The sequence below is a fragment of the Ambystoma mexicanum genome, chromosome 11, assembly GCF_040938575.1.
Source record: "Ambystoma mexicanum isolate Mex_15411 chromosome 11, UKY_AmexF1_1, whole genome shotgun sequence".
NCBI classification, from domain to species: Eukaryota; Metazoa; Chordata; class Amphibia; order Caudata; family Ambystomatidae; genus Ambystoma; species Ambystoma mexicanum.
This window is the reverse complement of record NC_090934.1, coordinates 940,406,044-940,421,273: the sequence shown is the minus strand read 5'-3', so window position 1 is coordinate 940,421,273 and position 15,230 is coordinate 940,406,044. Positions and strand designations below refer to the sequence as shown.

At 42.8% G+C, this 15,230-nt stretch overlaps 1 protein-coding gene across 6 annotated transcripts in view; it reads left to right on the top strand.

The window, feature by feature from the left end:
- Nucleotides 1–15,230, top strand: part of LOC138503953 (uncharacterized) — an 863,233-nt gene that overhangs the window by 559,490 nt on the left and 288,513 nt on the right. For all 6 annotated transcript variants that reach the window (XM_069624086.1, XM_069624084.1, XM_069624081.1 and 3 more), the window contains one exon: nucleotides 11,726–11,799. In XM_069624086.1, the coding sequence (XP_069480187.1) occupies nucleotides 11,734–11,799 (66 nt within the window). In that variant the 5' untranslated portion in view covers nucleotides 11,726–11,733. The remainder of the gene's footprint in view (nucleotides 1–11,725; nucleotides 11,800–15,230) is intronic.

The following is a 15,230-nucleotide window of genomic DNA, read 5'->3' as shown; positions in this document are numbered from 1 at the left end:
TTAAAAGGGCATTGAGTATCAGGAAAGGTTTCTTCATGGAACCGATGGACCCTTGCAGTAAACTTGATGACTAAAAACCAGGGCTCCCCGAGAATCCCTTATTCAGGTGGGCAGGGAAGGGCTGGCGCTCTCAGATCCCAACCCTGGGGCTGGACGAGCGAAGGAGGATCACCTGGGTAGGGGAGCCCGGAGTAATGCTCGGGGGAATCCCCCAGGTGTGACATGGTATTACACTGGGGAAGAGGACGAGGAGGATGAAGTCCCTGAGGAATTTATAGGCTGTTCCAAATCCATCTCCCTTCCGCCCAATGAATCTCCCTTACCAATAACCATCCCAAACCTTGTTGCAGCAATAAACAACATCTCCCAGAATCCCTATCTTCCGGTTGTTCCTAGTAATTCCTTCTCTGTCCCTCTGATTGTTATTTCCCAAACTCCCCATCTGCTTTAACCAAACACCACTGTTCCCACAACCCCCCCTATTCATTTCACAACAGTAATCCCGCTCCTTCCCTCAACCAACCTTCAAATTATTATTTTACAGATTTTTCCCATTCATTTCACAAACCCTACAAATTTCACCCTTCCGAGTTTACCAACCCCCTTAGGACGAGGGTTAACAAACTAGGAGGTAGAAAGAATCCCCAGGGGAATACAAGGAATATAATTCCTTATGAAAGCCTGCCATGGTGTCCCAGTTCTGAAGCAATACGGACTAACAGCAGAACCGTATACCTGACATGTCCCAACACAAGGGTCAGGCAGAGTCAGGCAATTGCCAACAACTACAGTCACCTGACTACCCTTTCCCTTCCCCATAGGTATAAAAGGCAGAGCACAAAAGCACACTGTGATGAAGGCTGAACGCACAAGGAAGCAGCCATTCCAGGACGGCAGTTCAAACTGAGGAGAAAGACGGCAAGACCTGAAAGGACGTCAAGGAGGGAGTTGCCTTTGCCCTTTTCAACCCAGACCAGCGAAGCCTCCGGTGAAAGCAACATAAGACTGGGAATCGCAGCTGGCAAATGGTGTAACAGATGTCATCGGTACATGGCACCCTCCCGCACTGATAGCCAGGGTGGGGAGACGTGGTTGCTATTGTGGTACCGTCTTTGACTGCAGCGGCAAAGGAACCGCCAACGAGTTCAGCACAGCCGGTGAGTCAGAAGAACCCGATAGTCACACAGACTGTGTTTGCCTCAAGGTTGCAGTGGCAACATTAAGAAGATAAATAGACAAGAGGCCTTTTGTGAACAAACGTGGTACCAGAGTCAGAGTGATCCAGCGCCACGTGGGCGCTCAGTCAAAGTTCTCTGGCTGGTACCCATATCCTGAGCAAAGAGACTGTGTTGAACATTGTGACTTATCTAAAGAAAACTACAAGTACCAAGAAGCCATAGGGAAGGACAGTATAAGGTGTTAAGGTAGTCATACCAGGGTCAAGCCAAATCCCTTGTACAATTGAAAGTCCTTGACACATTGCAGGACTTTTGATATTGTGAAACAGGCATTTGTGGCCGACTGAGGGAAACACTTTGCAAACTGTGAAGGCCACTCTGTTAACCCACGCTTGCCACAGGCTTAACAGAGTGGCCCAGCTGGATGAGATTGTCCTTCGGAAGTCTCTGTTTAAAGATTGGCCAGTGCTTGGAAGGTGTGAGCCCGGATGAGGGGGACCTCGCTTAACTGAAGGGGTTGTTTTAAAAGACATTAAGACTTTTTGAGTTTTACAACTGGGTGAAGCCTGACTGACTGGGAGTTTTAGTGAAAGCCTGACTGGGAGCAGAGACCCAGACTTCAGTAAAAGGGAAGAACTTTCTGTTGAAAAATGAGCAACATTGTGATGGCAAGTATGAACCCGACTGAGGGATGTCCACAGTGAGTGGTTGGTCTGGGCCCGACTGAGGGAGACTGATGACTGAGAGAAGGATCGGAGCCCGGCTGAGGGCGATCCAAGGGTGAAGGGTAATCACCCGATGTAAAGGTTAACAGAAGGAACGTTTGTTTTGGCGTATCAGGCCCTCAGAAGCAAGAGACTTTGCATGAGAAGGGACTTCGGCGCAGAAGGCCATGATACTGAGAAAAGGAACTATAAGCTTGTGCCAGAGAAGCCTAGGGGTGTGCTGTGCTCGAGAATCTTGCGTTGTCCCGTTCTAAAAACGTGGGGAAGGGAGATCCCGGCCATAACATCCTGACTTTGTGAACACTTCTTTCTTTCTTTTGTACATTATCCCACACTCTTTTGTGGCATAGCAGTAAGGATTGGCAATAGTTATTTTTTTAAGTATAGGCCCTTTTTATTTGACTAAACTGTTTTATTATTATTTGATGGTCATAGCTTGCTTGTATCTTACATTTAGGTTCAGATTAGGCATTTATCTCACCCATTTTACAGTTTAATAAACACCCTTGAACTGTGAACACCTGTGTGTCTGTCTTACTTTGACATCATGCCTTCCTTACAATATATATCTGACGAAGCCTTCAAGGGTGAAAAGCGTTGTTGGTTGTCGATGTGATTTTGTGATACTTATGGAGGAGTGCCGCTGTGTCAGCTGACTGTCTTCAATTTCTTTCTTTAATATATATATATATATATATATATACATATATATATATATATATATATCCAATGAAAAAACCTAGTTAAGGGGATGTTATGGTTAAGTTGCACTAATAAAAACATCTGAAATTCAATGGAAAAACATGGTTACAGGGACATTATTGTTACAGGTAAAACCAAAAAAACTCAGAAATTTGCCAGTTATGGTAAGATAAGCAACCATAACTCGCACCACCACCGTGCACTGCTAAGACTAATACTGAGGACATCAAAGATGACATCACAAATGTCATTGATGACATCACTGATGACATCACATGTGAAGTTAATGTTGATGAAAAGTCCCTACCTACAAGGGGTTGTTTTTATTATGTCGGTAACAAGATGTCACGGGTGATTGTGTAATGTTAAACATGTAATAACTAGCTAACAATTCAAGACTTACTACACATTTGTGCTAGTACAAACAATACATATGAAGACCCACAATGCATATAAATCAGAAGCACATACAGGGAAACTAAAGTAAGGAAGAAAGAAACAGCATCATCAGAAAATGTTAATAGCATTAAAGTTTATCTTCCTGTATACAAATTAATTGTGTGTTTGAGGCCTGCTATTGCCCCATGCATGTGCACCATGAGCTGAGACCAAACCCTAAGGAAAGTACTTTAAGAACATCCGACAAGGTTAATGTTTTGAAATACAGGACCTTTTGAATTTTAATATTCTGATTGTCAGTGAATATAACCACCTGTCCTAGATTTTTCAGTGAACCAAAATAAGTGAGCCAGATATGTGATGTCATCAGTGATGTCATCAATGACATTTGTGATGTAAACTTTGATGTCCTGGGTGTTAGTCTTAGCAGTGCACGGTGGTGGCACAAGTTAAGGTTGCTTAGCTTACCATAACTGGCGAATTTCTGAGGTTTTTCGGTTTTACCTGAACCATAACGTCCCTGTAACAATGTTTTTCCATTGAATTTCATAGGTTTTTATTAATGCAACTTAACCATAACGTCCCATTAACTAACTTTTTTCATTGAATTTCATAGGTTTTTAGTAGTGCATGCTATTTTCCTTCAACCTACTAATATCATACTTGGCCAATAAGCAATATTTGTGTCCAATTTACAAAGTTTCACCTAAAAACTCTGCCATTTCCCACCTTGTAACATCATTTTTAACACATCTGTACACTTTTTGCAACTTTCTGAAATAGTTTTGCATCCGTAGACATCCGGGAACATCTGACTTCATCGCAGACCTTTTGGACAGTGCCACGTGACCATATGCTTGCGCGCGGCATGGTGACGTGTTCGCAAAGGCGCCTGCACTTCGTGATCGGATTTGTGCTTGAAGACAGTTCGGAACTGCATTTTCTACTGATCTAGGAACTTTCAACTTCAAAATTTCCCTTGCACACCTCCTACACCTTTTCGTACTCATCATCCATTACCAATCTAGAACACAGTACATACTTGGAAGAATTTTTTATCAAAACTGCTATTTATTTTAAAAATGGCATCAGTTATTTCCATCCCTCCTCCCCAACAGCCACCACCACCACCAGCTGGAGGACCTTCACAACAAAAAAAGCGCAGTACTTTCAAAGACAATAAAGAGGACCAAGAAGATGAGGTACAGGAAGTGCCTACTTCTAGCACCAAGACCGAATCATGGGTGTGCCAGTTCTTTGCTAATGTTGGGAGTGTACCATAGGCTAAAGCTACCAAAGTGAAATGCACTTAGTGCAATTTTGCACTCAGTTTCAGGCTACCTGGACAGTACTCCTACGGGACCACCTCCATGCGCCGCCACACCAAATCCAATGACCACAATGCTCTCAGAAAGGTTGTTCCTTTCTCAGCAAGTAGTAAGCTGTCTTCCTCCACCTCATCTCCCTCAACAAATACTGTAACCTCACAGCCTGATGTCTGCGGGCTTTGGCACATTATAAATAAATAAGGAGGACTACGGACCATTATTGTCCATTGCAGCCCCTGTAATGGGGGATAAAGTCCATTAGCACCCCTGGTTCCCATAGCGTGAACCCAGGGTGCTAAAACATAGATTTTACTTCCTATAGCGTGACGCCAAAGGCGTCCCGCTGTAAGAAGGAAGGAGTATCCTTCCTATAGCGGGACGCCTGCAGCGTCCCGCTGTAGGAAGGAAAATCCTTTTCCAAGTCAGCCAACATGGAAAAAGAAGGCGGGGCTCTGTACACAGCCCCTCTTCCCTTGCCATGGCAGCCTGCAAAACCCTATGAACATATTACCACAAGCAATTTTCTTTCCCTTTCAAACCTATCCTACCTTCGAATAACTTTACCACATAGCCGGTCCCAGGTAGACATAGCCACTTTAACACAATTTTTCATCCCTAGCGGTCATGACCAGTAGCCAGATTGTCCGCGTCATGACCTTATGCCATGACCCAGACAATCTGCCCACAGCCACAGGTTATACCTCAGTCACCAAATGTATATGACTATTTTTTGTACCTACATTCTGACACTTGTCAAATAATAAAAAACGGGCATATTTGCAAACCCATGCTTTAATGTCCTTGCCAATGCTCCTCACGAGCTTGCTCGAAATCCGCCCATGTTTTATTTTTTTAAAAGTGTCAAAATGTATGTACATACAATAGTCATATAACTTAGCCTCCACTTGACAAAATCCATTCAGTCTTTACACAAACACTGAAGGTTGGGTCTATAATCTTTCTTAAAACTTTTGTCCACATTCGTCAAATAGCAACAAAGTTATAAGCCATCTAAAAATGTGGAGACCCCCCTCTAATTTCACCACCCTCTTGAGAAAATCCCACCAAACTTTAGAAAACCATTTATATCTAGATCCAAAATCGTTTTGCCAAATGTTGTGCAGATTTGTCAAATGACACCATATTTATATGCCTCTACAATATTTTGGGACCCCACTCTAATTTGCCCCCTCTTGACAGAATCCCACAAAACTTTGTAAAACCATTCAGGATTAGTTCTAGAATAAAATTGCAAAATGACATGCAGTTTCATTGAGTGGCGTAAAAGTTATAAGCCATCCAAAAACTGCTTTTCCCCAACCCTGTAATGCAGAAATAGGTACAGATGTCCTAGGACATCTGAAGTGTCCGCGAACGCCCCAGGACATCTGGAGCGTTCTCGGACTGTCGGGGGGTGAAACAACCCATTTTTTGGCTTCTAATGGCCTTATCCCATCCTCATCGCCCCCACATCCCTAGAGATTGTTTGTTGAGTTTGACAAGTGCATTGTTGCTTTTTTTAATGTTTTCACTGCGCTGCCCGCGGACCCCAAAAAAGTCTGCGAATCCAAGCTGGCAGGCGTTTCAGGAAAACCAATGCATTTCACATATTCTCACCACCCAATCAGGGGCCACGTCACGATATCCGTGGACCACGCAAAAGTCAGCAAATTTTTCTGCCCAATCAGAGGCCAGTCCACGGAGCGGATATAGATATCACTAATTTGTTTGCCTTATGTTTTGGTCGTTTTCAAAAAAACAACTGGATGTATTTACACCAAATTAACAAAAGCACGCTTTCGGGACCAAGCCGGCGCTCCTGCCGCAAATTTGGTGAAAATCCCTCCAGCAGTTTGGGCTATAGGCATGAGCAAAGTTTTTTCCCATTTTATCTATGGGAAAAAAGAAATGTTGGGACCCCCCCATAACTTTGGCCCCCCTGACCAAACGTCATCAAACTTTGCAAAATAATTCAGAGTGGGACATATACTTTCCTTGCAAAGTTTGGCAAGGATTCGTCCAGGGGGAGCAAAGTTATAAGCCACCCAAAAAGTGCTCTTCCTACGGGTTTAGCAATTTAACCATAACTACATGGCCGCTACCGCAGGCCATGTAATATACATATATATACATACATGGTAAGATTGTATTTATTATCAAGCATGTTGCTAATTTCATTTAATGGCCTTTTTATGGAGTTTTAATGTATTAGCTGGTCATTTTATGTATTTGATATGTATTATAGGAAGTTATGGAGCCTTATGGCATTGTTTGATTATTTTAGGCACTTCTAACAGTATGATAATGTATGACATGAATTTGAGTTTTAAGGAGCTGAAGATATTATTTGATCATTTTAGGCATTGTCAAGAGTAATTGTGGTGATTGTAACATGCAAATGGAAATATATTGTTCACGTGTGCCTTATGTTTGATGTGTTTATGGTTGCCGTGATCACAACCGAATAAATTTGAATTTGAGAATGTACTGGGTTTATCAAACTTAAGTATACTATGATGAGAGCATACTTTGACTGTGAAACTGGGAATCTACAGAGGTTGTGAAAACTGATTTTACTAAGATTGCGAAACTGGATGTATATTGGTTTAGTTGTACTAGCAGTAGACTGGGTTCATCAAACGGGAGCACACAGATATTAGTCAATTTGAATTTTTCTAAAATGGGCGTTTTTTATTGGATTTACTAAACTGAACACACTGGGACTATGCAAACAGAAATATACCAAGGTTGTGTCACAGGTAGAAGAATCCACAGATGTCTTGAAGCGAACCTGTAATGATGAAGGGTGTTTATTAGATTTGAAAAAAAATTAGGTTTGCAGATCTCCAAGGATACTGGGCAGTAATTCAACAGAATAGCACACATTAACTTTCTCTGAAGGACTATGGTCTTTGGCTCCTACTTCTCTCCCGCAGAGTGTGCTTTTCTGAGAGGACACACAAAACCTCACAATACATGGGGTTTTAATTGACCCACACTGCTTTCTTGGGTGCTGCTAATGCTTGTTTGTCATGTGTAGACAATGTCACACTTTACCTCTACGAAATGCAGACGCCATCACTCCTGGTGTTTTTGTTCATCAGAACATGGGCCCTCATCCGACACTTGAAGATCCTTTTCAGAATCGCAGTGAGTCTGGTGCTATGCCTTTCCACTTCTCTGACAGATTGGGAGTTTTTATAGGATCTCAGCTCTTAACCAGTTCACTCTCTTCCTTTCTTTCTCCCTAGACACCTCCTCCTTCCATTTCTGGTTATCACTGGCACGTCCCCCTGGATATTCTGCAATGCTTGGTTCTTCGCTTCCTCCTCCCATTCTTTTGTCTCTGCCTACGCTGATTGTTAGACTCTTCTTCATCTTTCCCTCTTGAAGGGTGGCCTATGTTCGCATCCTCATTAACTAATTCTTTCTCTCTGTGCTCCTTTCCATCTCCACTCCTAATGATCTCCTCAGGTTTATTGCTCTTCTCCTTAGTCCTCTCAGCTCCACCTCCACTCCCAGTTCTTTCTCTTGTCTCTTCCTCCTGATTACTCCTCTTGAATCTCGACTTGTCACTTTCTCTTCCCCTCTTGCCACCTTCTCGCCACTGATTTTCCTTCTTCACTCCTTTGGCTCCTATACCCCTCCTCTCTCCTCACTTTCTACCTTTTTTCTTCTTTTGTTCTGTTCCTTTCCTTCTCTTTTACTCCCTATCCTCTGACTTTGCCCTGTCTCCTCCTCCCCTCTTCACTCCTCCTTCTTGGCTCCTCTAAACTCCCTTCAACTCCCTACTTTAATCTTCTATTCTCCTCTCTTCCTCCCGGACTCCTCTCCCGGCCTCTAACATACTCCTCTCCACCTCGTCAATCAGAAATCCACTGTTCAGAGCCTCTAATCACCAGCCCTTGACTCCTACGTCTCTTAAGTTCCCATATCCCTTTTTATACCTTGACCGGTTGGTCAATGTATTTACAAGTAGTCTCAGCTGGATTGGCATAGAGAGCGAGCCTGGTGATTGTCCCACTTTCCCGTGGACTAACATTTTCCCAGCTGTATTCCGTGGGTGAGTGGGTCCTCAGACTGTGTTTACCGCAAGGTGTGACATTATCTTAGAGTTCCTTTCCATAGGTATGCAAGGGTTTCCTTCACTGGTATGCTTGCTCCTGAACTCCGGATTTTGGATTCGCGGGAGAGCTTCGCAGGCATCACATATTCTCTCTGGCGAAACCAACTTGTTAATTAGTGCATTGTGTTCCACGAACACCCACAGAAGCGGGGAAGTGTCTTTTCTGAGCAAAAGTACTCAGTCCTTGATCTTTGTTAAAGATAGTATCAAGAGTTTCTCTGGTGACATGATGGGGCACTTTTTGTGCAAGCTAAGCAGCAAACACTTTGACACAAACATAAGGGGTGTCACCTTTATTAGCTGGGGTTACATCGGTTGACTGACATCTCTACCTTACTCCGAATCCCACCATTCCCTGTGAAGTAGAGGGCGCTATCATAGTTATTGAGGTTGGTTATGGTGTCCTGTCCCGTCTTTCTCCTTGGCCTGGACCCTTAGTCTGTTTTACACTCCTAGGGAAAACTACCTTTCAGGGCCTTCTCTGCCCATTCCCCTATCCCTTGTGGGGTCTTGCGAACAATTAGAGAGCCTTGGCAGGAAATGGTAAGATCCCCTGTGTAGCTCCTCCAGGGCCTATGTCATGCAACAGCTGGCCCAACCCCCCAGGATCACCCCAGTGCCATCACCCAGCCTCCAACATGGGACTACATCACAGTTGTCAAAATGGGAATGTAGTACGGCTGTCGTTCTGGGAGTGTAGTGGGGTTGTCAAACAGTAAGCATAGTGGGATGGTCAAAATGTGAAGACACTGAGATTATGGTAACTGTGAATGTCAAAAGTGGAGTATTCAGGTACTTTCAGTTTGAGGGTATAATTGGAACATTCTGTATATTGGAACCATTTGCAATATACTGACTTTGTCCAACAGTAAACTTCACGTACATTGGCATTTTGTAATGATGCCCTAGGAGTATGTTGAAATTGTGCCAGCTGGAAATATACTCGATAATTGGAACTGCATATTAGTAAAGTGCACGTTTCTTTGCAAGGCGTCCGTGCATTATGGGGAAGTGTTGGGATTGTCACAGTGTTCATTTTTAATAGGATTCATCAAGCAGGTAGTTGCAACATGCTGATAGAGTGCAAAGTCTTAGTATAGGAATATACTATGGTTGTACATATTGACATTATGTATGCAGTGGAAACCTCTGAACTTACAGGGAATGTTCAAACTGGTTATCTACTGGGACACTTTATACTGAGAAAGTCTGAGTATGAAGGTTTTGTAAAAATGGGAGCTTATCAGGATTGTCAAACTGGAAAATGATGTTCTTGTCGAACTTGTAAAATGTTGTGGTTGGGCAAACTGGCAGTACACTGGGGTTGGAATATACTTGGATAATTACACGAGTAATGTATTGTGTAAACTGCAGATTTCAAGTGGAGTACACTAGGATTATCAAACTAGGACTATACATGGTTGCCAGACTGTCAATATCCTGTGATGTTCTAACTCTGAATGTCAAACAAGAAATATGTTGGTGAACTGAAGATATCAAAGAATTGTGTATTTGCACAAGGCAAATGCACCAAAAATTATTACATGGAAACCTGGATTAAACTGGAATGGTTATACATTGGCTATGTGAACACTGGTAATGTATTTTGCATATTTATACTGGGATACTGGGTACAATGTGTACATGCAAAGATTGTCCAAATGGCAATGTACTGTGATTCTGCAAACTGAAATAACTGTAGGCTCGTTAAAGTAGCAATATATTGGCATAGTGCAAACCGGGCATTTTCTAAGGTTGTGAAACTGGAGTGTGAAACTGGGAGTATTCTGGGGGTCTATAAGCTTTGAATATATTGGGATTCTTCAAACTTGAAATATTCTGGGATTGTCAAAATGGGAATCTGCTGGAGTAGGATAACCTTTGGTTGAATTAACTTGTAATATAAAAGGATTATGCAAATTGAGAAATTACCAGGGTCGTATAATGGGATTGTGAATATGGGGTATAATGGGCGTGACAAACTGGACTTAACGCATTGAAAGTATACTGTGCTTGTGATATTGGAATAAACTGGGTCTGTGCTACTTAGGACACAGAATATCAGAATTCTTGACTACTTTTAATTTCAGACATATATTTTGGGTTCTAGCACCAATTCAAAGACTATATTTGCGCTCCCCATTAGCCTGCTAATGGGTTGCAGGCTGGCCAGGGAAGGCTATGCCTATCGGTCCATCTCAAGATAGACATCATGAAAATCAATATCCCGGAGGGGCCGAGAATTTACTGAAGATTCCACATCATGCTGTTTGTCTTTCCCTCACATCCACCTCCCAGACAACTGTAGAAGGACTGGCCTCCTTTCTTTCCTAGCCAGTCGGCAGAAGGTAAAATATTCTGGCTGAGGTCAGTTAAGGTTAGGCATTGATGGGTTAACTAAACATAATGGCAACCTGTCATCACCTGCTAGCAAACCAAAACAAAAGCTGAACATTATCTGCAAAGCAGGCATAATGTAAATTGCAATCGTATGTGCAATGAATATACGGGAAGCGAGCCAAAATGTACCAACTGGGCATAATGTTAAGTATCTACTAATTGGGCTAAATGTAGTTTGGTAACTGAGCATAATTTGAAGTGGTAACAGTGTGCTTAGTCAGTAAATTGAAAATTGGTAATGACATGCTAACTAGGACCAGGCATAATGTAAACCTGCAATGATGCTGTTGCAGAGTTAAAATATACATGAAATAAGACCACAAACCTAAAACACAGAATTGATGAAGAGCATATCCCTCATTCAAAGTCTAAGCACTGGCTGGAAATGGGTATACTGCACAAGCCTTGGGGTCCCTATAGACCATCACATTATTGTTCCTTCTATGCTGGGTGAAGGGACTTGTTTGTAAGTTGCATACCTTTTGTAAAGCACAATGACACATAACAAGCAGTGCAGTCTTTTCTTTCAGTCAGCATGTCATACATAATTTACATCAGAGGATCTGCTGTTTCAGACGGGGTTATGCTGTTAGGGTGTGCCCGTGACATCCCAGTATGTATGCCATCATGGCACACGTGTCATTGACGTTGCATGACTGTAGAAAAATCATGTATGAAGCCATGCCTTTGTGACATTCGAACATCAATCTGCTAATATGCATTCACAGTACATTATTTTCCTATGTTTGGTGTTTATGCAAGTCTTGAATTTTGTCAGCTTACATCCACCCACCCTTGCAACAGACACTGGAATCACCCTATTTCCAGTCATGGTTTGGTTGATGGTTATTTGTTCTCTTTTTCCAGTTTCTGACATGAGGAAGGACATAGAAGCTTTAAGAGCACAAGAAAGAGCTGATATCATCTCCAAGTATGAGAAGGTAAGCCCTCTGCTGTTCTGCGCTATGTAGCCCGATCGCCCAGTCTTTGAATGATGTGGGCAGAGCTGTTGCTAGGCGGTGGGCTCAGGGGGCCTTTGCCCTAGGTCTTAGAATCTATGGGGCTACAACCAAAAGGCTAGCTAGCCCCAAGTCCCGACAGTCTCAACATTAGCATGGCCCCAGATTTTTTCCAGGCCTAGCAACACCCCTGGATGTGGGGTTGCAGTCCCCATGGCTCCGAACTCAATGGCTCACTGGGCAGGCACTGAGACGTGACAGCATGTTTTACTGTCTAGAGCCTCTATTTAGTGCATTCATCCATCATCCATCCTTCACCCACCAAACAGTTGCACAACACGCAACTTCACCAATATATTGCTCCACCAATATCACGAAACATGTCAGACATACCAAAGTACAGTTTAAGATTTTTGTTTTACAAAGGTAGATATGCCCTAAACTAGATGTTGTCATATGAGCCATGGGTTCTTTAGAAACAGCAAACTGTGAATATCCAGTGTGCATTCAACTGATCCCTTCATCAACCATGCACATATTATACTTAACAATATGCATTTTTTACATAACTTAACTTGGTCAATTAATCGACCTTCCAAGGATGAATGGCAGAGCTGATTCTGCCGGGTTCGGAAATTGAGATTGCAGGTTGCCCGTAGATGTGCAAAGTCAGCATTTACTTGGCTGTACTTGCGAACTTAATACATGTAGGGTTTCTTCCTAACACTGAAATACAGTGAGTAAAGATTAGAGAACATGGACCACATCCTCCGTGGAAAGCCCATTTCATTCAAGAGTCCATTCCTAATAAGGCACAGATCCCCTTTGTACTTTTAGTTTTCCAGGTGGGTAGTGGCCAAATTGAAAGTTCATCCCCCGAGGACCATTGCATTCATTTATGTCAAAGATCCAAATTTGTATTCATGGATAACATATGATTTCGTCATTGGGCTAGTTTTACTTCAATTAACCTCATACACTTGTTTCCCATACACTAATTTGAACATAACTGAAAAGATGGCTTCAGTATAAGTTGCTCTGGAGGGCAACACCATACAATTCCTTGAATTAGTATCAATTTGAGTTGGCAATCTAATGCCGTATCTTTGAGGCCATAGGATAAATTCAAAGATGTCGCAAGTCACTGTATCCAGACGGTAATAAAGCCTCACCGTCACCGTAAACAGTGTAAGAAAGAAAAGAATGCAGGACTCCGCGCCATCAAAATGTGTGTATATTTAATAATATTGCATAATCAAACATTAAAAAAGAAGCCCATGTATGATAACATGTTTCGGCTCAAACATGTTATCATACATGGGCTTCTTTTTTAATGTGTGATTATGCAATATTATTAAATATACACACATTTTGATGGCGCAGAGTCCTGCATTCTTTTCTTTTTTTACACTAATTTGAACATGTCTGTATGCCTTCTACATTAAGGTCAGTTCAATTAGTCTGGTGTTTACGATAGCCATCTATGGGATCCTGCGCTGATCCTCCATTGCTAATATCTCACCTTGCGGGTTTTTGAACATTACCCATTGTATAAGTTATAGGACATCAACAGCATTTAGGTCCGAAGCAGGTTACCAACTTCACTATCTTATTAGAAGACCCCCCAAAATGTGTGAGATTCTCGAACTGCTTGCATATGCAAATTCCTGAACCACCCTTGCTCAGCCACATTAAATGTGAATTGCATGACTAATCCTGATCTCACAAAACTTGTCATTGAATCTTTAAAGCACCTCAACGTTTTGCTTTGTCACCAACCCATTTATTGTTCAAAGATCTAAAGTTGGTGATCAACAAATCTGTAGGTAATCAAGATACTGTCGATGGCTGTCATGATAGTTTGCCAGAACATTAACTAAGTGACAATGAGATTGGGTTGTTGACGCCGACTGTAATTGTTTTCCATGTCTGTTAATATGTGTAACCTGCATTATGGGTGTTATTTTATTTTGCTGAAATAAATAACTCCTTTGTAATTCACTTCAATAGCATTACTTTGTGTGGAAGTAGGGGGTTGTGGAAGAACCCCCCCCCCACTTAAAAAAACAAACAAGAAACGAAACGCAGTAATGCCGTCGAAATAAATTACAAAGGATTAATTTGTTTCGGCAAAACGATGTAGAACCGCATTATGGCAGTGCAATCATAGCAGATTGATGCAGGTTCCAAAAATCCATGCGTGGTATAACACAGCGTGCCACTAGGGACAATGGGTATGGGGAGGTGAGGGGGTAGAGGGTCGCACTTCCTGTGCTTTGCATCCACAGCTGGGGGTTTTACCAGCACATATGAAGAGTTATATTGAACGTTGTAGCATGTCTATATTGGTCATTCTGATGATGCTATGCTCATGACTCTTGAGCGGGCCCTTGCAAATGCACAGGCAGAATGCATGGTTAGCAATGCTGCCCAGGCATGGCTGTGTGGCAAAATGTAATGTACAGGTTGGCATGTGGCTAATGTCAGTGCCAAAGATCATTAGAAATGAACATATAAGGATGGTTATGTTTGTCCTGGGTGAGCCAATCAGGGACCTCGGAATGCAGGCTAAATCCTTTGGTATAAGCCCGCATTCTGAGTTTCCCCATGGCTTTGCACCCTGTGCCGTCCGTGCTCCCTCATACAACCCCCATACTGCCTTTAGCACCCGCGAGTAACTACAAGTGGGTCGTAATGGCGATGTTAACATTGTTAAAAAATGAAATGCGTACCTTTACTCTGTCCTGCGATGCTGCATCGGGAACAGGAGTCCGTCTTCAGTGTTGATTCAGATACTAGTTGGGTTTAGGGTCTGGATGGCAAGTAGCCATAAGGGGTTGGCCTTAATAGCATCTCTCCTGTGCCCCTGCGCTGGCACAAACTGCTTCTCGCTTCCTTGAAGAGATTACTAGCAGGTCACTTGACTTCGGCTAATGGCCCACTTCTGCCTTGCTTTTTTCTGTATTCTTCCCCATCTGTTTCCATTTCTCCCTGCATCTCCTTCCTTCCTGCTTTTTTGTTGTGTTTTTTTCCTCTGCTTTCTATTCCACCCGCTGCCAATCCTCTGTGTATCCCCTTGCTTCCACTTTCAAAAACTACTAATACTAATCCAAACACATCCTTGATTGCTGGCTTTGTCGACCTGGTCACCCCATGTCCCTCAGACGCCCCAACATCTTCCTCATGGACTTCAACCTCCCATGACGCACAGTCACCCACACTTTGAAGAAACACTGATCAGCATATCAGATACATTGGGGGTCATTACAAGTTTGCCGGTCTGGGAACTATGGTACCGGTAAGCTTGCTGGTACTGTAGTTCCCGGACCGGCAATCTACGAGTTCTGCTTGCGGGTGCCATTACAGCCACCAGGTCTGACCTGGCGGCCGTACTGGCTCCCACGAGCAGAGCA